Here is a 23,955-nt window from a genome sequence, read left to right as displayed (position 1 = left end):
TGCAGGAAAAAACCAAAGGGACATTTTTGTACAACTGAGCATGTGACTATGGGTTTTGACTTGTTATACAAGAGATGCTTAGAGATATTTAGCTTTTTGCCATCCCAAGACTAAATAAATGGGTGTCACTAGTTAAAAATCCTCAGATGTACGTGAATGGGTACTGGGCAGCCAAGGAGACTAGAGGAAAGCTGGCTCTGTTGCTAAGCAACAGTTCTGAAGCAAAGAACAGAAAGAATTTTCTAGAGCTGAGGCTGGTACATTCATGAGGAGCAATTGCAGACACTATGGCTTTTCTAGAGACTTGTTTAAGTCATTCTTCTGGGCCTTTCAGTATACAATAAGATTCTGTTACTTTTAAAATACAAGTTTTTTCCTTTATGTGCCAGAAATGAGGCAGGCATTTTAGATTCATTATGTCATTACATCTTTATAAATAAAATTGAGAAGCTACTCTCATTACTTTAATGTTTTAAAAAGGAACTTGAAGTTTAGATTGTGAATATATCCAAAGTCTGGGAGTTATTGGTTCAGATCCACTTCTGTCCTTTACTATAAGTCCAGAACCCAAGTTTTGTTTTTTAGTTTTTTAAAAATGTTTCTTTTTTTTTAAATTTTTTAATGTTTTATTTATTTTTGATACAGAGAGAGACAGAGCATGAGAGGGGCAGGGGCAGAGAGAGAAGGAGACACAGAACCGGAAGCAGGCTCCAGGCTCTGAGCTAGCTGTCAGCACAGAGCCTGACGCGGGGCTCGAACTCACGAACGTGAGATCTGACCTGAGCCGAAGTCCGAGGCTTAACTGACTGAGCCACCCAGGTGCCCCAAAATGTTTCTTTATTCTTGAGAGAGAGAGGCAGAGAGAGAGAGAGCGCGCGTGCACATGAGTGGGGGAGGGAGACACAATTTGAAGCAGGTTTCAAGTTCTGAGCTGTCAGTACTGAGCCCACTGTGGGGCTTGAACTCACAAACTGTGGGTTTATGACTCAAGTTGAAGTCCGATGCTTAACTGACTCTGAGCCACCCAGGGGCCCCTTCAGAGCCCAAGTTCTTAACCAACTTTGTCACATGACCATTTACAAGTAACTATAAGGATGGCTCCCTTCACTTTTTAAGGGTACAAGTGAGCAAGGGGCAGAGAGAGGGAGAGAGGGAGAGAGGGAGGGAGGGAGGTGTGGGTGAGAGAGGGAGAGAGAAGAGGGGCTCATGCTCACAAACCTGTAAGATTATGACTTGAGCTGAAATCAGATGCTTAACAAGTGAGCCATCCAGGTACCCCTTCCCCGCCAGTCTTCACTTTTTCCATGAAGACTTTTGCTAGCTCAAGAGGTACTTATAATCTTTCATTCCCACCTTGAGTGTGGATGATAGAAAAAGAACAAAGATACATTTGTGTGAAGGAGAAACAAGATATTGACTTTATATAAGACGTTCAATTATAGAACTTATTTGCCATGCCCCCATACTATATTCACCTGGGTACATTCCCTTCCATCCTGCTGAGCTCACCTTTTCATGAAAGTTCATGAAAGAGCCCAGACATGACTACATTTGACAATGGGATTAAATGCTTTACTGTAACTCAGCTCACACCTCGAGTCTGGTAGGTCTGGGTGTTGTCATGGGTGATTGTCCCTGAATGGAGGGGAAGCACACATCCATATCATATTTTCTCCTTTTTACTTCCATTCGGTGCCATAAGGGGATGAAGCTAGAGACCTTTGGTATTTGATTTTGGACTATGGTAGACATAGAAGTTCACTAGAAACATCATATTGTGGTATTTTTTATATTTGGCAATAAAGTTCATAGTACTAATTCTACTGTATGCAATTAAACCCCAAATAACAGCCCTTGACCTCTATGCACACTGTTTTGTGTAGCATAAATCATGGACTTTACACAGTATACCAAAGAAAAATCCCATGACAAAGGTTTTTGGTCATTCTCTTCGCATTGGTGCCACTGATGGATTTGAACATCATTTTTAATTTTCTCCAAAGCCTGGGGTTATGGTCAGGAGATAAACTTTAAATCTTTTAATCAACTCCTAATTTTAAAATATCAGTGGGAATATTATATTTGGCACCAAAATTTTGTTCATATAAGTTTCTAAACTATGTGAACTTGGGTTTGGCACTGGACCCCAGAGTCCTTGCTAAGGAGATGGGGGAATGAGCACACCTTACACCAAAACACTGGAGGAAAATCAATATGCTCCAACTAAACAGCATTAAGCATAGGATTCTGAGGAAATAAAATATCAAACTCTTCTGAAGTTTAGCTTAAACCCCTAGCTAGCTCCAAATTTGTGTTTTCCTTAAAAATTTGTTCGGATGATAAAAGGTTTGAATATTGCTGTTGCTTAATCATTACCTTTAGGTTATACTTTCAAAATATTAGATATTAAATAAGATGTTAAGTATTAAATATTTATTAAATATATATTTAAAATATTTTTTAACCTAAGGTAAGTCACCTTTGAGTTTGTAATGGCTTGTAAATGAGGGTAATTGAACATTTTAGATTTAAAGTCTAAAATCTTTTAGAACTAAAATGGATATACCATAATTCTGAATCACTAAAATTGGGAACTGCTATATTTTTCATGCATTACCATAAAATTCTTGAAGGTTTCTAGCATGAAATAATCATCTCATAGAATTTGTTATTAACAAAAAGAGGCCAATCATAACAAAATCAAGAATTTTCCAGAAGGATCTGAAGTTATTTCAGGATTTGTACCTACCACTGGGTTTTCACTTAATCTCATCACTTTTACTCCATTCTCTACCAAACTTCTTTCCTGTCAATAATCCCACTGCTACTTTCTTCTCTCTTTGTCATTATTTCAACGTGGCCTCTGTCCTTCATGACCATTTCAGGGTCTCCAAAACAAAATTTCCTAATGTCCTTCAGTCTCTTCTTCCCTTCTCCCAATTAATTATTAAGAGGAGATGTGGGATATTGCATTTCCATTTAAGTTCGAGAATGACCTGGCTTGAGGACTAGCTCCTATGGGCAGTGAGGTACAGTCCAAATCCTATTAAGATTTCTTTCATATTGCCTCCATCCTCAACAAAAGGCCTTTTCTGCAGCAAGCCAAAAGGATTGAAGATTGCTAATACAGTTGAATTTTTCAAGGTCTTTACTAACAATTTGCAAATTGTCTTCAAGAAGGTATTGGAGTATAATTTTATCTTCTACAAGTTGTGCAAAGCATACCCCAAAGAGAAACTAGAAATTCTTACAAACAATGTCAAAGATAGAAATGATCCTACTTCTATGGTTAGCATGCTTCTGTCTTGTAGTTTTATGAAGTCAAATATGAAAAGGGATACTATATAAGAACTCATGCCCTGGCTTCCCCAGATGTTCTTCTACTTTGAGAAAATCCATAATCAAATGGAATATATTCTAGCATTCTTCTTAGACTCTCATTTCCACAACTCATGTAAGATTTAGTTGCATGGGTATTATTGCATTGGCCTCCCCAGGCAGAGCCTTTTTGTGTTAGCTATCTGTAGGCCCCACAGAGGCAGAACAGTTACTTGGGTTGAGACCCTGCCTTAACAATGTTGAGAAGTCTCTCTCGAATCTGTTTTGTACGGACAGCATAGACAACTGGGTTGAGGATGGGCGGGATGAGGAGATAAAAGTTGGCTAAAAGGATATGGATGTGGGGAGGCACATGATGGCCAAAGCGGTGAGTGAGAGAAGAAATAGCAATGGGGATATAGAAGACAAGAATGGCACAAATATGAGAACTACATGTCCCTAGAGTTTTAAGCCTAGCGTCAGGGGTGGCCAATCCCATTACAGCCTTGAAAATCATCACATAGGAGGCAGTGATGGCTAATGAATCCAAGATCAATACCAGGAAGCCAATTCCCATTCCATAGAAGTTGTTGACTGTTGTGTCACCACATGCCACGGTGACTATGGCCATGTGCTCACAATAGGAATGGGCAATGACTTGTGTCCGGTAAAGGGGCAGCCTCAGGCGAATCATCAGGGGCAGGGGTCCAATGTAGAGTACTCCACGGAGGAGGGCAGCCAGGCCCAAACAACCCACCACTGCATGAGTGAGCACTGAAGTGTGGCGTAACGGGTCGCAAATAGCCACATAGCGATCAAAAGCCATGGCAAGGAAAATGCCTGACTCAACAGTGGCAAAGCAGTGGATGAAGAACATCTGGGTCAAGCAGGCATCCAGGTCAATGTTGTGGGCATCAAACCAGAAGATAGCTAACAGTTTGGGCACGGTAGAGGTTGACAGGACCAAGTCAATGACAGCCAACATGCACAGGAAGAAGTACATGGGTTGGTGCAGGCTGCGTTCCATCTTTATCACTGCCAGGATGGTCAAGTTGCCCACCACAGCCACCAGGTACATAGAGCTGAAGGGAATAGAAAGCCAGATGTGCAGGGACTCCAACCCTGGAATGCCAGTAAGCCAGAAAGAACTAGGCACCAAGCAGGCATTATTAGATATGAACATGTTTCAGGGAGTAGAGTATCCAGGAGATAGGAGGTCTTAGTTTTAGACTTCTTATGAAAGATATTGTCTCTGTAAACTGTAGACTACTAGATTCTTATTTTCATCTTGTGCAACTGGTGGAACCTATAATAAATAATTCTGAATGTCTACTTGAAAATTGGCATGTTGCATTTTTTATTAAGGAAATTATGCATGAAAAAAACCCAATGGTAAATATAGACATAGGAATGCTTATGACTTCTGCTAAAATGCCTTAATCTACCCTAGAAGTCTCCCCAAATGGTTGATCCCCTTTGATCCAGTATTTTTGCTTTGGGAAGTACTTTCAAAAGGAAATGGAAACTACAGAAAAGTTCTATGTGCAGTGATTACATGTATATTTATGTAATGTGTTTAGCTTAGTACGGGCATATGTTTCTCTGTGTAAATAGTAGCATTAACAACATTGATGCTATTTGCAACTATTGATTTTAATGAAAATTTGGAAGCCATGTATATTCAAAATAAAGCATTTCTTAAGTTGTAGAACATCCATTCAATGAGTTAGAATTAGGTTTATAGTATTTTTAGACCTATGTATTTACCTGGTAAAATGTTTACATATTACAGTGGGGGGATGGCAGGAGGCAGATTGAAATTATGTAGTTTCATTAAAATATAGGTATGTGTCAAACATAATTGAAGTGTAAAAACACACCCTTTATCTTCCTTTTTTATGTGTATATTCGGTCTTCTAAAAGTGTACAATGGCTTTAAAATAGTCTTACAAATATCAAAACCCAATAAAAAAGAGAGGGACAGTTTACTAAGGAAAACACCACAGTGAGGTACAATTTTCTTTTCTCTAAGTGTTTAACACTGGGGTAGTCAGATTGTCAAATCTAATGAACTTCTTCAAAGATATTTGGTACAGGATCTTGTTTCTCAAAGAAAAAGATCTTTCATTTAAAGTTGCTCATATTTCATGGTTAAAAGATGCAGACAAAATTCTTTAAGAAAGGTTTACTCTAATGACAGAATTAAACTAAGAATCTGGGTATCTATGAGATAGATGAAAGAAAAGGTACATCTTTTTATAAGCATATCTCACTGGATATTTTGCACATTACCTGATAACAACTAAGAAGAATAGACAAAGAAAACAGTTGACAGGATCCTTCTTACTGACCGCATCCTCTTGTTCTCTATTCTTTAAAGAGAGATAAGCACTATTTCACTGGCTATTACTTGTAAAAGTCTCGTCCACTTCTTGTTCTTCTGCTCTGTAGGCATCTCTAAGAAACCAGCAATGCATCCTATTGCTTCACATCCTCAGCGTTCAGAACCTGAGAGCACAGAGTTTAATTTGGGACCTGTCCTGTCTTAGGGTTGCCATCCTGCTCTTTCCCAACAGATTCTCAGCAATAGTCACCAAGTCTCAGCCTCCCCACCCTCACCATGGTAACTTTCTTCACACAGCCATGTTTTTGCTGAGAGGGTTTCGCCACCATTTTGGTTTTTACACAGGCAGATTTCCCCTATTATTGAAGGGTCATCCCAGATCATCTCTCCTACAAAGCTTTGGGAACTTGAGTCTACACCAGAGTGGGTGAGTAGTCCCTAAATTCCTAATCGTCTCAAGTCCACACACATTTAAGATATTCTTGTCTAAAATACAAGTAGTAATTACATTTCCATAGCAAGTAAGCACAAAAAAATGCCCCTAAGACCTCAGGGATCTCTAATTGTAGCTCCAACGCTAGTTTTTTTACGTTTGCTTACTTCTTGGTCAGCCAGTGATTGGGTGCTGAAAAGAAAAAGAGTTTTGTGAACTTTAAAGTGTTACACAAGTGTTCTTGTTACATTAACTCACTGACTTCAGTTCTGTGAATTGGGTACTTTAATATGCCAGTAAGTGATCATGTGTGAAGTCACTTCCTCAGAGTTCAAATGTGAGCTTCCAGGTCTTCTGGAGAAGACCAGGGAAAGAGGCAGCACACAGGGGTAGCTCAGGGCACCAGCTTTGCCACCTAATAAACCAGGTTTCTCATTCCAGGCCTTTATCTCACTCTATCTAAATGGGCAACTAATCTAAGCTTGTCTATTTCATTAAAAAAAAAAGGAGTATATCAACTGCAAAGGATAATTGGAGTACGCAATTCTTGGCACATGGTGGTAACTCCCTCTGCTTGCATTCTTGCTGTTCACTATGGCGAGTAGACCAGAACCTTAGATTCTGCAAATTGGCACAGTTTAGTATGTTTATCTGTTACATGGGACATCTTTGAGAAGTCTCAGAAGTCCAAGAATTAGAGAGGAGACAGGGATTTAAAAGGAACACTAGTCAACATGCAATTTTATTTCACAACAAGGAGAATGCCTGAAGTATTCTCTAAAAATATTGTGATAAACTATCATCCTAAAGCAGGAAGGGGCCCGATTGCTCAAGTAACCTACTCTGCATTATCACAAAGGGAATTAATGTTCATAGGGTGAACTTAAACCCCCAGATTCTAATTTTGATTTGTGCCAGACCCAGTTTAGTCAATGAAACTAATCAAATTTTGGGCTAGGACAAGCAGAATATGAACATATTGTATAAAAAGAAAATCCACTAAGCGTTGATAATTGGCACCTTAAATGGTGGTTTGAACTAGGTTGTGACACCAGAATTGTGTCACTTTACTTAGAATATTACAGAGAAATATTTCCTGTGTCAGGCCACATAAAGGCATCCCTACGTGGGACTGGTGACCAGTGTCTGTAAGTCCTAGAAAAGGCTTCCTGATGAGTCAGGCTTCTGAGAAAGGTTTTGCTATGGAAAATTAAACATGGATTAGAATTAAGACAGACTTAGATTCAAATACTAACTCTAATGATTTTGGCTCTAACTTAGGGAGCATACACTGCCCCAGTTTTCTGTCCTATTTCCCAGTCTAAAATGAAGTAACTACTTTAGGGCTACTTCATGTATTAGATGACCTGCTTATAATTGTGTGTGTGTGTGTGTGTGTGTGTGTGTGTGTGTGTGTGTGTGTGTGTGTGTAAAGTCCAGTGTTAGGATACCTGGCCTCTGGAATAGGCACTGTGTTTTCTCTTTCCCTACTCCTCCCCTCCATTCTTTGCCCTCTTCCACAGCACTCAGACACACAGTGTTGCTTCCATATGACCTTGTTGGTTCCAGATCCTTCTTTAACTATAGGAGCTTTTATAAACATGGGTATAATCATTGAAGAGACTGGCTAATGGTATTAGGATCAACTTAGAGGTTGTCTGACTGTGGATCAAGAGACCAGAGGCCCAAGAAGGCTGCAATAGTCCAATTTTTCCTCTCATATTCTGATGGACAGTACTAGGCAATGAGGCCTCCTGCCTTGAGATTTCTCCTCTTCATAACCCAGGCTAAATTGTGCTCTATTCTATTTTGACTAGAATCAGGAAGAATGTAAGCCTTAGTTGGACCATAAGACAAATGTAGTTTCTAGACCTTGGCGTTTGCTCCCACTGACTTGGACTCCCTCACTGGAATGTACTTACTCTTGGTGGGTGCTGTCCTCCAAGCTCTAGGCTATGGTCCTTACAGTGGTCCCCTCTGATCTGGATGCTTGGACAAATTTAGAGTCAAGGGAAGGCCATAGTCCTGATCTCTTCACTATTTTCTCCTGTGTTATTTATCCAGGTATCAAAAATAGCCAGCTATTTCTCAAGGGCTGCACAGAGAAATCTTCACCCTTCCCTCTGGATCTTCAAGTTACCATCCCCTTGGGACCAGACTGTCCCCCTAATCCCACTCCATCCTCAGGACTAGATTATAGACTTAATTCCTACTCTCCTGCTGGGGCTCATGACTGCCCCAGGTCTAAGACACCTAAGCCTCAAGCCTGGAGGTATTCAAGGTCTCCAAGAGGGACACTGGGAGAGAGTTCACAATAGAAGTCTGGAAAAAAAAAAAAAACCCATCAGATACTGGTATAATCAATATGGATTTTTTTGGGTCAATTATTGCTTATATTGTTTAAAAACAAGATATAAGCTGTGCCTAGTTATGCTTCATATACTATATAGAAGTCACTAACATTGTAATTTTTTTAAAAAAAAACCTATTAAAAATATTTGTAATCACAAGTTACAATGTGTGTCCAGGTCTGTGGTTACTTTAACTTTCACTTCTTAGTAAGACTAGTTTGTTTACTAACTGGTACATAGTTGTCAACATTTTTCTGTTCAACCTTAGAATAGAATCCTAGAAGGGAAATTGTTCTGTAGGCCTCATGAATCCTGTTGTCAAACTGTTCTCCAAAAGCATTCAGTTTATGTTTAACCTAGTTTCAAATGAATTCATTTGCTAAACTGCCCTTTAGTAATTTTTAAAATACCCATTATATGGATGAGCAAAGCAATTTTTAATTTCTACAGTGTGATAATTTTCTATATTTGAACAATTTGTGGCCAGTATATTTGGAACAGGTTATTTCCCCATTTTCTACCACATATTTAATATTCTTAAATGAACTGGGGAGTATGATTTCAGAAGATAAAACAAAATTTCAATCTTTGCTGTAAGTTTTTATTTAAATTTGAATTAACATATAGTGTGATAGTTTCAGGAGTAGGATTTAGTGATTCATCATTTACATGTAACACCCAGTGCTAATCACAAGTGCTCTCCTTAATACCCATCAGCCATTTAGCCCATTCCCCACCCACCTCCCCTGCAGCAACCCTTGGTTTGTTATCTGTAGTTAAGAATCTATTTTATGAAGACCTCTGGGTGGCTCAGTTGATTGAGTGTCTGACTTCGGCTCAGGTCATGATCTTATGGTTCATGGGTTTGAGCCCAGCGTTGGGCTCTGTGCTGACAGCTAGCTCAAAGCCTGCTGCCTGTCTTTGGATTCTGTGCCCCCTCTCTCTGACCCTCCTCTGCTTGCACTGTCTGTCCGTCCGTCTGTCTCTCTCTCTCTCAAGAGAATAAAACATTTTTTAAGAGTATTTTATGGTTTGCCTCTCCCTTCTTTTACCTAAATTCATCTGCTTTGGTCCTTAAATACTACATATGAGTGAAATCATATGGTTATTTGTCTTTCTCTGACATTTCCCTTAGCATTAACACACTCTAGCTCCATCCACAATGTTGCAAATGCCAAGATTTAATTCTTTTTGATGGCTGGGTAATAGTTCATTACACACACACACACACACCCCTTTATCCATTTACCAGTCGATGACTGTTTGTGCTCTTTCCATAATTTGGCTATTGCTGATAATGCCACTATAAACATTGGGGTGCATGTGACCCTTTGAATCTAAGTTTTGTATCCTTTGGGTAAATACTTAGGACTACCCTACAACCCAGCAATTGCACTATTTTTAGCATTTTTGAGGAACCCCCACAATGGTTTTCTAGAGTGGCTGCACCAGTTTGCATTCCTACCAACTGTGTAAAAGTTCCCCTTTATCCACATTCTCACCAATATCTGATGTTTCCTATGTTAAGTTTAGCCACTCTGACAGGTCTTAGGTGGTATCTCCTCATGGTTTTGATTTGTATTTCCCTGATGAATAATGCAGAGCCATATTTTCATGTGTGTTAGCCATCTGCAGGTGTTCTTTGAAAAAAATGTCTTTTCAGGTCTTCCTAGTAATTAAATTACTTGCTTTTTGGGTGTTGAGTTTGAATGTTTTTATATATTTTGCATACTAACCCTTTATCAGGTATGTCATTTGGAAATTTCTATTCTGTTGGTTGCCTTTTAGTTTTGGTGTTTCCTTCACTGTGCAAAAGTAGTTTATCTTTATGAGGTCCCAATTATTCATTTTTGCTTTTGTTTCTCTTGCCTTTGGTGATGAGTCTAGTAAGAGGCTGCTATAGCCAAGGTTAAAGAAGTTGCTGCCTGTGTTCTCTAGGATTTTGATGGTTTCCTGCCTTACATTTAGGTCATCCATTTTTAACATATTTTTATTTTTGAGAGAAAGATCATTGAGTTTTCATGGTGTCAGAAAGTGTTCCAGTTTCATTTTTCTGCATGTTGTTCAGTTTTCCCAAAAAAATTTGTTGAAGAGACTTTCCCAATGGATATTGTTTCTTGCTTTGTTGAAGATTAGTTGACCATATAGTTGTAGGTTCATTTCTGGGTTTTTAATTCTGTTCCCTTGATCCATGTGTCTACTTTTGTGCCAGTATTATACTATCTTCAAGACTATATTTGTAATATAACTTGAAGTCCAGAATTATGTCTTCAGCTTTTTCTTTATCAAAACTGCTTTGGCTATTTGGAGTCTTTTGTGGTTCCATAGTTTTAAAATTGTTTGTTCTAGCTCTGTGAAACATGCTGGTGAACAGATCAGCTAAACTAGAAACTGGTTCTTTGAAAGAATTATTAAAATTAATAAATCCTTAGCCAGACTTGTCGAAAAGAGTTCAAAGTCACAAATGAGAGATCACATTTAACACTACAGAAATACAATTATAAGATTATGAAAGGTTATATGCCAACAAATTGGGCAATCTGGAAGAAATGGATAAATTCTTAGAAACAAGTTACCAAAACTGGAAGAGGAAGAAATAGAAAATTTGAACCGATAGCCAGCAAAGAAATGGAATCAGCAATAAAAAAATCTAACAAACAAAAGTCCAGGGCCAGATGGCCTCCCAGGAGAATCCTACCAAACACTTAAGGAGTTCATACCTATTCTTCTGAAACTGTTCCAAGACCTAGAAATGGATAGAAAGCTTCCAGACTTGTTCTACGAGACCAGCATTATGTTGATTCTAAAACCAGAGACCCCACTAAAAAGGTGAATTACAGGCCAATATCCTTGATTGGCATGGATGCAAAAATTCAACAAAATATAGCAAATCAAATCCACCAGTACATTAAAAGAATCATTCACCATGCTTAAGTAGGATTTATTCCTGGGCTGTAGGGCTGGTTTGATATTAACAAATCAACATGATATACCACATTAATAAGGATAATAACTGTATCATCTTCTCATTAGATGTAGAAGCACCTGACAAAGTACAATGGATTTTTAATAAAAACCTTCAACCAGGTAGGGATAGAGGGAACATACCTCATCATAAAGACCATATACAAAAGATCCACAGCTAATATCATCCTCATTGGGGAAAAACAGAGCTTCTCTAAGGTCAGGAACACAACAGGAATGTCCACTATCATCATTATTTAATATAGTACTGGAGGTCCTAGCCTCAGCAATCAAAGAAATAAAAGGCATCCAAATTAGCAAGGTAAAAGTCAAACTTTCATTATTCAGATAATGATATTCTATGTAGAAAACTTGAAAGATCCCACCAAGAATTGCTTGAGTACATTAATTTAGTAAATTCACAGGATATGAAATTAACATACAGAAGTCTGTTGCATTTCAATACACCAATAAGGCAACAGAAAGATCAAGGAATCAATTCCATTTACAATTGCACCAAAACCCATAAGATACCTTCTTTGGTTAGATTTATTCCTAGGTAAAAGACCTCTACTCTGAAAACCAGAGAACACTTATGAAAGAAATTGAAGATTATACAAAGAAATGGGAAAACAGTCCATGGATTGGAAAAATATTAAGAATGCTTATGGATTAGAAAAATGTTAAGAATGCTTATACTACTCAAGCAATCTATATGTTTAATGAAATGTTTTCTGTGGAAAATTCTGACATATACATGAGGTACTTTCACCATCACTATTAGCAATTCATGACATTTGATCTGGATTATGAGAACTTTTGAGATTTCCTAACTTTTCATAAATATTTACTTTCTTCTCTATCCTTACCATATCCTTATTGTCAGGCTCTGAACTCTTATTTCAACCTACTCATTTGCCTTATTGGCCTCTTGCTTTATCCGAAGTCTCTTCTCAGGTGCCATTATGAAAGTGCAAAATTAATTGTTTATGGGATATCAAATAGCTATATCCTGGGTTTGATTATAGGAAATGCATTGCAAAGCAGAACACTGCTTTCTGGCCTTGCTGAGAAGCAAAGCATGGCATGCTGTTATCTAGTTAATGCATATCTAGGAGGCATGCCACACTTCACTTGTTTAGTTAATGTACACCTAGGGGTTGGGTCCTGCTTGTGCTCATAAATTCATTAGACCATGTTATCTCATGACATATCTTATCCCATTTTATATCCTGGTTTCTACATCTGCTCCTTTGAAGTTTTGGGAAAGCCTCAATTTGTTTTTCTGCACATTTTCAATATGTTTCTATTGTCACACAGCACACTGATGTATTGCACACTGTTTCCCTAAATGTATGCTTAATAAATAGGGGAGCTTGAAAGAAGCTTGGGAACACTTCTTTTAGCCTCCCTCTCATCTCTCTGGACTTGCATGGAGTAGAGTAATTCTGCCACCAAATTGTCAGGATAAAGCAAAAAGCTGAGCCCACAATTGGGTGACCACAACATGATAGTCTCATGACTGTGATTGTGATTGCCTAGATATGAAGACCTCCAGATTGCAGAATTGACACATTCCAGGAGAAGAAAGAAACTAACTGGGCTTCAAGGAGACTTCATCCCGGTAAGGGACATCATTTCATGATTTCCACTAAGGTGATTAGCATTTGACAACCCATAAGAGGTTTTTGAAGTACCTCCTCTGGCTTGGTATACAACCCGTATCAGCCATTACAGCGTTATCAAACTTTATCTCACATATGTTTATCTTAAGAAGACTGTCTAAAACTTGGCTGCCAGTAAAATCTAACAAGGCCCTGGGAAGGGCCCAATGGTCTAGTTTAATTATCAAGGTTGTTCTTCAGGCTGAAAGAAAATGATACCAGAGAGTAAATTGAGCATGTAGGAAAGATTGAAGAGCAACAAAAGAAATTTCCCGTTATATCTTCCTCACTTAACCAATTTTACGCATGTTTTATACACACACACACACACACACACACACACACACGTAACAGCACCAAAACATAGGAAAAAAAGTAGTTGGAAACTGATACCATATTCTCCATTTATATAGCGATTAGACAGCAAGGATACAGAAAATTTGAACGCGATCAAATTGAAAGAGTAGTTGACATTTACAAAACACTATACAATTACAGAATACAAATTCTGTTCAGTCACACAGGGACCATTCTCCAGAATAACCAGATGGTATGACATAAAACAATACAGTAAGTTTAGAAGGACTGAAACTATGTAAGTATGTTCTTCAACAATGGAATTAAATCAATAATAAACCTAACGGGACCATGGGGAGGGGAAGGGGAGAAAAAGAGGGAAAGGGGGGCAATTTATAAGTCACTTCTTAATACTGAAAACAAATTGAGGGCTGAAGGGGGAGGGGAAAGGAGAAGGAGGGTGATGGTTATGGGGGAGGACACTTGTGGGGAAGAGCATGGGTATCATATGGAAACCAACTTGACAAACTATAAATTAAAAAAAAAAAAGGAAGACATTCAGAAATTTCCAAAGAGGTATAAATTAAACTTCTAAGTAATCAGTGGCTCATAGAAAGCTGTCACAAGTGAAATTACGAAACACTTTTAACTGAATGAAAAAATATATATTAAAATTTATGGGAGAGAGCTAAAGCAGTGCTGGGAGGGAAATGTAGTTTTTAAGTGCCTCAAGTATAAAGGAAGAAAGATCTAAAAGGTAGAAACTTAGACTCTTCAACTGTAACAGCAAACTAAATCCAAAGCAGGCCAAAGCAAGGAAATATGAATGGCTATCAAAGAAATAGAAAATAGAAGAGTCGAAAGATACCAAAAACCTGGTTTACTTAGAAGAACTAATTTTCCCTTAGTCTTAAACTGGTCAAAGAGACAAATACTAAAGTCAGGAATGGAAAAGGGGACCTCATTGCTGACCCTGAGTTTTGTGGATATGTAGAGGGCATGATATTTAGTAGCCTCTTAGAACTTGGAAAAGTGAGACATAAGATAGGGCTGGCATAATTCAGCTTTGGAATGTGTATATAACTCCTTTAGCACTTCTAATAAGAGACAGGTCTAATTACTAGAAGGAATCTGTCTTCCCCAAGACATTTGCCTGACAGACTGGCAAGGGAGAAGGTCTGAGATTCCTCTGGACAGAATGAAGAATGATTTGTTCACTTATGAGTTCTTACCAAGTCTCATCTACTTCCTGGGTAGATATAAAATCATTCCGTTTCCCCCTCAATTACACTGCTTTCTCTAGATCTGAGTATAGTTCTTTAGGAATCTACAAATTTGAATAGCTTTATGCACCTTCCACACATCTAAAGAGAAATGGAACAAGTACAAGACAGATGTGATGAGGGGAAAAGACTGATCTGGAGGAAAGGAGATTACCAAATAATTACTGACAGCCAGAAATAAGGTGAATCAGTTTCATTCAGGCTGTCATAAGAAGATACTACAGTCTGGTTAGCTTAAAATTTTTCAGTTCTGGAGGCTGGAAGTCTGAGATCATGGTACCACCATGGCTGGTTTACAGTAATGACTCTCCTGGATTTCAGGCCACCACCTCTTTGCTATGTCTGCATATGGCCTTTTTCCTTGTGTGTATATGAAGAGAAGGGGAGATCTCTCTGGTGTCTAAGGACACTAATTCCATGGGATCAGGACCCCACCCTTATAGTCTCTTAACCATAATTCTTTGGAGGGCCTCTCTCCAAATAGCTATCCTAGAGCTTTAAAATTTGGGGGTTAGGTAGGGGGGATACATTCAGTCCACAAATTATCCCATGGATCCCCATGAGACTTTGCTCAGTTACCTGATCAAAAAACTCCCTATTACCAGGAAAGTGATTTGTCAATCTAGCTGAAAGCTTGCATACACTGGGAGACCTACCCTTGCACTTTGTCTTTCATAGCCATCCCTAAGGATAACCCTGAAATGAGTCTCCTCCTGGGAGCTATTTGACCCCAGCACAATTCCTATTTATTTGTGGATATAGGAAAACTTCAGCATGGCCTCAGATATTGAGCAATCACAGCAATCCCATTTCTCCACACTTTGGTTTTCCATTTTAGTAACAATTTAACTTCATTCAAGCCCAACTTGAAATTGGCAGCCTATCAACTTATAAGGACCACTTTGGTTAAGGATAACAGAAGTTATGTTGAATCATGATCTCTCTAAAGTCGGTGTTCTGAAGGACTGCAGACCATGATCATGGTGTTGGCTTTCAAGTTCAACAACAGGCTGGAGTAGTGAGACAAGAAGTGTTGGCTTGCTTCTATAGGCCATACATTTAATTTTTGGGGATTTATGGAAGCTAAAAATCAGCTACAACTAAAGACAGCAGAGAATACTTTGATCTCTACTCACATCTCACATCTACTTTTGAATCTGGATTCTTTTTTTTTTTTTCCACTTATTAAGTCTCCATATTCCTAACTTTATTCATGAGAACGTTAGGTCAGACTTTTACCTCAAATTTTGGAATTGCCAGGTTCGCCTAGTTGTATTAGCCAGTTCTTTAAAATTACCCCTCTAATTGGTCTGTTTCTCTGCAAAACCTTAATTCAGCTTTTGGAAACTATAAGAACAGATTTTTAAGGATGGATTTTCTATATTGGCTCTTGGTATCTAGTTTAAATCCGACTAGATATAAAGACACCACTGTTTCCAGCAGTAAAGACCATTTGAGCAGTTCATGGCTTGAAACTTGAAGTATTACCATTAGAAACCTGTAGTTAAATAAAGGAGGCAAGGTTATGGGTGACCATGTAGGATACCTTCAAACATTTGTCAGATTAACAAGATGAATGGAATTCGCTGGCTATTCCTGATGTCACTGGGTAAAGTAGGGGAAGAAAAAGATGAGCTCAGACATTCAAATTCCCAGCTCAAGAGCTACATAAGGCCCTGGAAGTGTCTATGTGTGCCCTATAGCCATAGGGCTGAGACATCTGGGGGAGGGGGGAATGGGGGATGAAAAATAACCAACCCAGAATCAGACTGGCTAAGTTACAATGCAAGTTGAACTCAGCCTTGCAGGGTATCTATCAGAGTAAGGGTCTTAGTTAGGAAAAACTGGGATCCTGAAATTGGAAAGGGGATCGACCCCCCCCCCTCTCCCCCGATAAAGCTAGGGGCAATGAGCCCTTTCATTCTGGTGAGTCTTCTTTGCCTAATGGAAGTGGCCTCTCCACCTGAGGGGATTAACCCTTTATTGGTTGAGAAAACTGTAGTGACTTTCCCTAAGAGAGTTGCCACACAGGACAATGCAGATTCTCCTTAGGATCCACTCCCACCCACTTTGCTTTCTGGTTCAGCAAGAGCCCTAAAGGTGAGGTGTAAAGCATGACCCATGAAGAAGTACACTGTACTCTAAGAGAACAAGTTTTCTAATTCATACAAACCCATAAAATATTTATGAGAATGGACATTAAGGGTGGTGGGTAGGAAAGAAAATTGATATGATCAAGTTTATTGAGGTAGGTACAATAAGCAGAGATTCTAGATTTATTGTTGCAGATCAGAATCAAAAGGTCTCTAAACTGCTTGGTTTTTGGCCAAAACATGGACCAAAAGGTGACTCACAATAAATTGAAATTCCAGATCTGCCTTGGAAAACTGTAGAAAAATGAATTCATAGACTGGAGATACAATGTTAAGGTAGATTTGTCATTTAAGGTCAGTTCGCATATTCTTACAGGGTCTGAAAAATACACCTTTCGCTACAACTGTAAGAAAGGAGTTTGTGAGGAGAGTCTCAGCCTCTTTGAAGAGCTCTGTGCTTGCTCTGGTCTATAGGCCAGGCCTTGCAGTCTACCTGAAGTGAGAATGGCAGGAGTCAAGTGGTAGGGCTTAATTGCCAAAGACCAGCTGGGCATGGTTACTATGATGGATAGCAGAGGCACAGTACCAGTCAGGATTTTTTGTCTAGTATAGACTTGTAACTATATGCTTAAGTTGTAATTTACATAGTTATACACTATATGTGTACTATATACTCATATATACTTTTATAAATCTATACTAGTTACAACTTATATATGTTAGTATAGACTTATAATTGATCATAATATTCCTAGAAATGAAGTATATAGGAAGCCTACTAAGTTCTTGACCTATAGAAACAAGATTCTGGGTAAAGTCTAACCTGAATCTAAGAACAGTCCTGGCCCTTCAGTTAATTCCCAGACTTAAGCCAGTTTACACATCCAGAGCCTCTTGAGTGGGAGGCTGAGTTCCTTTGAGGGGACACTACCTGGCACACTACCAAAAGTTTATATGGAAGTCTTCCTCCCAGTCTTCCCCAAAGATACTTAGTTTTTAACTAGGGTAACTGTGCATGAAGGAAAATAATCAGACCCTTTGGAAAATTAGTTAACACTGGCTCTGAATGGACATAAATTCCAGTATGCCCAAAATGACACTGTGGTCAAATCAGAATAGGGATTGTAGAAGTAAGGTAATGGAGTTTGTTTAAATCCATCTTACGGTGGGCTAGATGGGTACCCTAAATCATCCCACGGTTATTTCCCAGTTTGAGAATGCATAACTAAAATAGACCTACTCAGCAACTGGCAGGATCCTCACATTGGCTCCCTGATCTGTGATGTGAGGGTTATCAGAATGTGGGAAAGGCCAAGTGGAAGCCACTACAACTCCCTCCAGGAAAACTGTAAGCTAAAAGCAATACTGCAGTCCTGAAGGGATTATAGAGATTAATGCCACCAGAGACTTGATGGACACAGGGTATTCACTCCCAACACATCCCTATTAGCCCTTGCAGGAGACAGATGGATTTTAGAGGAGGACATGGGTTCTTGTAAGCTTAGCCAGGTGGTGACTAGTTGCAGTTGCTGTGCCAGATGTTATTTCATTGCTTGAGCAAATTAAGTCATTTTCTGGTATCTAGTATTCAGCTATTGATCTCTCAAATACCTCTTCTACATCCCTGCAAGGATTACCAGACGCTATTTGCTTTCAGTTGGCAAGGCCAGTAATACACCTTTACTGTCCTACTTCAGAAGCATGTTAATTCACTGGCCTTGTGTCATAGATTAGTTGTCCAGGATCTTGTTCACCTTACCCTTCCACAAGATATCACACTGGTCTACTGCATTGATGTCATTATGCTGATTTGGCCTAAAGAGCAATAAGTAGAAACCTTTGAAATGGGCAGAAGAGGCTCAAGAGACCATTTCACCATAAACCCCATCCCTAGCACAGGAACACACAACCAAGAATGAGCTCAAAACTATAAGCTTCTCCCTGAGGAGCTAAGAATAAATCTTAAAAATTCTTATAATAAAAAAGAACTTCCAGCTATGTGGCAATGGATGTTAAAGTTTATTGGGGCAATCATCTTGCTATATATGCATTTTTGTTTCCTTCAGGTCTAATTAGTTTGAGATACAAATGGCACATTAGTTTCAGGTATGCAACATAATGTGCACATATATACGCATGCATGCATATATGAAAATGCTGTACAACTAAAACTAATGTTCTTCCAGTTATGTCACAAAATAAGGACATGAAAGAAACCTAAAGGCAGATTACCAAGTAAATAGTCAACCTCAAAAGATTACATACTGTATGATTCCAACTATGACATTATGGAAAAGGGAAAGGATAGAGACCATAAAAAGAACAATGGTTGCTGGGGTTAGGAGCAGAAAAGGATGAACAGAAAGCAGAAGGATTTTTAGGACAGTGAAAATAATCTATGATACCATAATGATAGATAAGTGACCTTACACGTTTGTCCAGACTCCTATAATACCAGAACCTTAAGGTAGACCATGGTTTGGGAGTATGATGCATCTATGCAGGTTTCATTGTAACAAGTATACTGCTCTGGTTAGATATATTGGTAATAAAAGTGACTATGCATGGTCAGGGATAGGGAGAAGTCTGTATCCTCTGTTCAATTTCACTGTGAACCTGGAACTTTGACAAAATATAGTCTACTACATTAAGTATTCTTCTACTTCAGTGAAGCTTTTATTGGTCCAGTGATAGAATGGGGTATCTCAACATACCTCCTAAGGTGAGGGATCAGCTGTTATGTTTGGCTCCTCCAATAATCAGAAGGGGAAGAATGCCTAGTAAGCTGCTTTGTTTTCAGGCAAGATATTCCTCTTCTGGATGTACTACTTGGGCTCACTTACTGAAAGATCCAAAAAGCTTCTAATTTTGAGTGGGGTATAGAAATAGGATCTGCAATACGCCAGGCTGCTAAGCTGCCCTACCACTTGGGCCATATATTTCAGCAAATTTAATGGTACTTGAAATAGCAATAGTAGGTAGGGATACTGATTGGAGTCTTTGACAGGCCCCTATAGGTGAATTGTAGTGCAGGGCCTTAGGATTTTAGAGCAAAATTCTGCTGTCTTCCATGGAGAACTATTCTCCATTTAAGGAACAGCTCTCTCAGTCTACGGGCCTTAGTAGAGACTGAATGTTTGCCCATGGGTCATCAGGTTATGATGTGACTGGAATTGCTTATCATAAACTGGGTCTTATCTGACCCACAAGCAATGAAGTAGAGCTTAAACAGCAGCATTCCATCAAATACAAGTGGTGTATATATATATGTACATATATATACACATATATACACACATATATATACATACATATACACATATATATACATACATATATATACGTATATATATGTACATATATATGTACATATATATACACACATATAGATACATATATATATATATGTATATATATAATTAGGCCCAAGAAGGCCCTAAATGCACAAGTTACATGAAGTGGCCCAAATATCCATGATTCTGACCCATGTTACACCTTTTCTTTCTATGCTTGCACCTATGGCCTCAAGGAGAGTTCCTCCTCATGGAGAGGAAGACTTGGGCCTGATTTAAAGACCATTCTATGGAATATGCAGGTGGCAACTGAAAGTAGACTGCTCTAGCACTATAATCAGTTTCTGGGATATCCCTGAAGGACAGAGGTGAAGGGAAATCCCTGAAGTGGTCAGAACTTTGAGTACAGTCATTTCTCTTGGAAGGACAGTGGCCCGAGGCAAATTATATACTGGTTCATGGTCTGTGGTTTCGCTGGATGGTCAGGGACTTGGAAGAAAGAATTAGAAGAATTGGTAACAAGGAAATCTGGGGATGATAGACTTTTCTGAATGGGCGAAGAGATTTGTGTTCCAGGTAAATGTTCAAAGAATGAATTTAGCAGAAGGGGATTTGATTGTCAAGCAGATAGGGTGGCCTGTTTTATGGATATTAGTGATTCATTTTCTCTAGCCACTTGTTATTACTTAATGAGCTAATGAACAAAGTGGACAAGGTGGCAGGAATGCATGGCGTAAGTAATTATGGATTTCCACTCATCAATGCCAACCCAACTATGGTCATTGCTGAATTCCTAATCGGCCAATAGCAAAGACTAACACTGTGACTGTGACATGGCATCATTTCCTGATGTGATCAGCAAGCTACCTGGTGACATTATTACATTGGACTGCTTCCATTATAGAAGTGGAAGCATTTTGTTCTTGGAATAGATACTTAACTCTTGATATGGCTTTGTCTTCCCTGTAGGCAATGCTTCTGCCAAACCATATGTGGACTTAGAATACCTCATCTACCATCATGGTATTCCACATAGTATTGCTTCTGATAGGAACTCCATGCAGAGGAAATGTGGCAAAGGACCCAATGTTATGGAATACACTGGTATTTCCCCCACCATCCTGAAGTAGCTGGCTTGATAGGGTAGTGGAATGCCCTTTTGAAGATTCAGTTACAGTACCAGCTAGGTAGAAGGAAATACATTGCAGGGTTGCAAAAAGAGTATCCAATGGAGGCTTCTGTAGACCTAAGTCAGTATCCAATATATGGTGCTATTTCTCCCACAGCCAGTATTGACAGGTCCAGGATTTTAAGAGGTAGAAATGGAAGTGGCACCTCTATTATCTCTAATGACCCATTAACTAAGTTTTATGCTTTGTTTCTACAAACTTAGGGTTTGTTAAACTGGAGGTCTGAGTTCTAAAGAAAGGAATGCTTCTTCCTGGAGACCATGATTCCACTGAACTGAAAGTTAAGACTCCCACCTGGCTACTTTGAGCTCCTCCTGTGAATCAAAAGGTAAAGAAGAGAGTTCCTGTGTTCACTGGGGTGGTCGGTCATTACTACCATGGGGAAGTTGTACTTACTCCAAGATATAGGTAAGAAATATGCCTGGACATACAGGAAGTTCCTTAAGATGTCTCTTGGAATTACCATGTTCTATGATTAAGGTCAATGGAAAGCTACAATAACTGAGGCAGGATGATGGCTAAGATCCTTTAGGAATAAAGGTTTGGGTCATCACTCCACCAAGTCAAGAACCATGACTAGCTGATATGAAGGCAAAGGGAAATACAGAGTGAACAGTGGAAGAAGGTATAAGTTACCAGCTCTAGTCACACTAAGAAAGTCAGTGTAGAGGGAGGATAAGACCAAGGAATTATTAAAACTAGGGGGTTTAAAGGAATGGTCACATTTTGTGGATTAGTATCAGTTTCCTAAAGAACCTTTATTAAAAGGGATTAGGAGTATAACTGGTTTAAATGTTGAGTCCTTGGTTTTAAATGCTGCAGAATGAGGAACATGTCTGGGTTAAAATAGGACCTGCAACTCTATTGATCAGATGGCTGTAGGTGATCCAGACACACTGGAGGGAGTTTGAGGAAACAGACAGCCTGGAAGTCTGGATAAAAGCCACAATAAAGTGTTTATCCTGAGAAGGGGAATTGCCAAAGTCCCCCCCTGTAAAATTGTCAAGTGAAACATTTAGGTGATGTAACCAATATGCTTCTTATATTAAAGTGATATGGAATTGGCTTTATGAGGACAGATATTCTTGCTGAATATGCCTGTTACCCAACCTATGGTAAATGCTATGATTAAGGGACTCCCTTTAAATAGGCACTCAATGTAATTCAATGGCTACAAAATTAAATAACTGGAGAAGCTTTATCTAATTCGCTCTCAGCTTCCTTGTATGGGTCTCCTGATACCGAGAACATTAAAAGAGAGACAAGGGGGAGATTCAAGGGACCCTACTCAGCAGAGTGGAAGTTTAAATGGTTGAAAAATGGGATGAATAAAGTAGACAATGATGGAATTGAAACAAAGGTGTTGATGCAGGATTAAGGACTGGGTGGGTCAAAAGGATATCCTATTGGTCTCCCAATATGAGAGGGCCCCAAGTCTGTTCCTATTTTCCCCAGTTTGGAGGAATTTAAGAAGCAGAAAGGGGCAAAGGTAATGTTGAGAACCTGATCAGGAAATGCCCAAGGCTATGATTAAGCAGATTAAATCAAGATATAGGTTAAGGTCCACCACCTGGGGACTCTAGGCATAGTCACATATGCAGATAAAATGACAGGAAAAAATTCTGGACTCCTCGACACAGAAGGCCAAAGTATTGTAAATCTGAAACCTGTTGAAATCTTAATAGGTCTAAGATTAAATTGGGAGGAGGAAATGGAAATACAACAGTTGATAAGATTAAGGTGAGAGTTTAGATGAAAGTTGGAATTCTTGGGGTGCCTGGGTGTCTCAGTTGGTTAAGCATCAACTTCTGCTCAGGTCAAGATCTCATGGTTTGGGAATTTGAGCCCTGTTTCAGGCTCTGTGCTGACAGGTCTGAGCCTGGAGCCTACCTCGGGTTCTGTGTCTCCCTCTCTACCCTACTCTAACATTCTCTGGAATTCTTGAACAGACATTTTGAGGGGATCACATCTATGTTACTTCAATTATTGGGATAGAGATTATATCCATCTAGATTGCTTCCCATACCTAATACTGTAAGGCAGGGGACCTATAAATCCACCCTCAGCATGTTCAATTAAAACTGGCCTAAGTGGAAATTACTGAAACTGCCTGAGTCCATTTTGAACAATACAGAATACTAAGTGGGCAAAAATGTTACCACTTTAATGACATGCTGGAAGTTGGAATATTGGTACCAACAAATTCTGTGTGGCTCATGAAGGACTAAGACTAGGTTACTGAGGCTTAAATTGTATAGCTCAGCATTTTCAGACCTGGTTTCAATTGTTCAGAAATACAATGGAGTGAAGAAGGCTGGTACTTGATTAATTTTACAAATGCTTGCTATATTTCCATCTTAGAAGAGAGCCAACCACAGTTTGCCTTCACATGGGAAAGATCCCAAGTTACCTTCACTGTGCTGTCACAGGGTTTTCTGAAATCACTTACTGCCATAATTGGGTTAGAAGGGATTTGGACTGGATACAGATCTCAATTATGTTAGTGTAGTGTATTATCTCAAACTAAATACAGGCAGATTTTAATGGCCAACTGGGACTGGTTAATAAATCCAGCAGAGCCAAGATGGCGGAGAGGAAGGGAGCTCTGTAAACTTCGTCTGCCCCATTGATCGAACTGAGAAGGACATTACTCTCATCTGCAAGAGCGGAAGGAGAAAATACAGACACCAGAAGGAAGAGAACCTGAAGGATACCTGAGTGAGTG

General features: G+C 39.1%; 2 protein-coding genes across 2 annotated transcripts in view; one reads left to right on the top strand and one right to left on the bottom strand.

The window, feature by feature from the left end:
- LOC115272592 (olfactory receptor 52M1) overlaps positions 1 to 23,955 on the top strand; it is a 42,665-nt gene that overhangs the window by 10,672 nt on the left and 8,038 nt on the right. The window contains exon 2 of the mRNA XM_029915622.1: positions 21,010 to 21,144. Within this exon, the coding sequence (XP_029771482.1) occupies positions 21,010 to 21,144 (135 nt within the window). The remainder of the gene's footprint in view (positions 1 to 21,009; positions 21,145 to 23,955) is intronic.
- LOC115271694 (olfactory receptor 52M1-like) lies at positions 3,548 to 4,501 on the bottom strand. The gene has a single exon (XM_029914614.1). The coding sequence runs from the start codon at positions 4,499 to 4,501 to the stop codon at positions 3,548 to 3,550; it is 954 nt and encodes a 317-aa protein (XP_029770474.1).

The sequence above is a fragment of the Suricata suricatta genome, chromosome 11, assembly GCF_006229205.1.
Source record: "Suricata suricatta isolate VVHF042 chromosome 11, meerkat_22Aug2017_6uvM2_HiC, whole genome shotgun sequence".
Lineage (NCBI taxonomy): Eukaryota > Metazoa > Chordata > Mammalia > Carnivora > Herpestidae > Suricata > Suricata suricatta.
Note: the sequence above shows the minus strand (reverse complement) of the source record. Positions and strands in the feature narration are given on the sequence as shown.

Bases quoted from the DNA above. Each gene is read 5' to 3' on its own strand.
- LOC115271694 (XM_029914614.1), bottom strand. From the start codon at position 4,501: ATGTTCATATCTAATAATGCCTGCTTGGTGCCTAGTTCTTTCTGGCTT.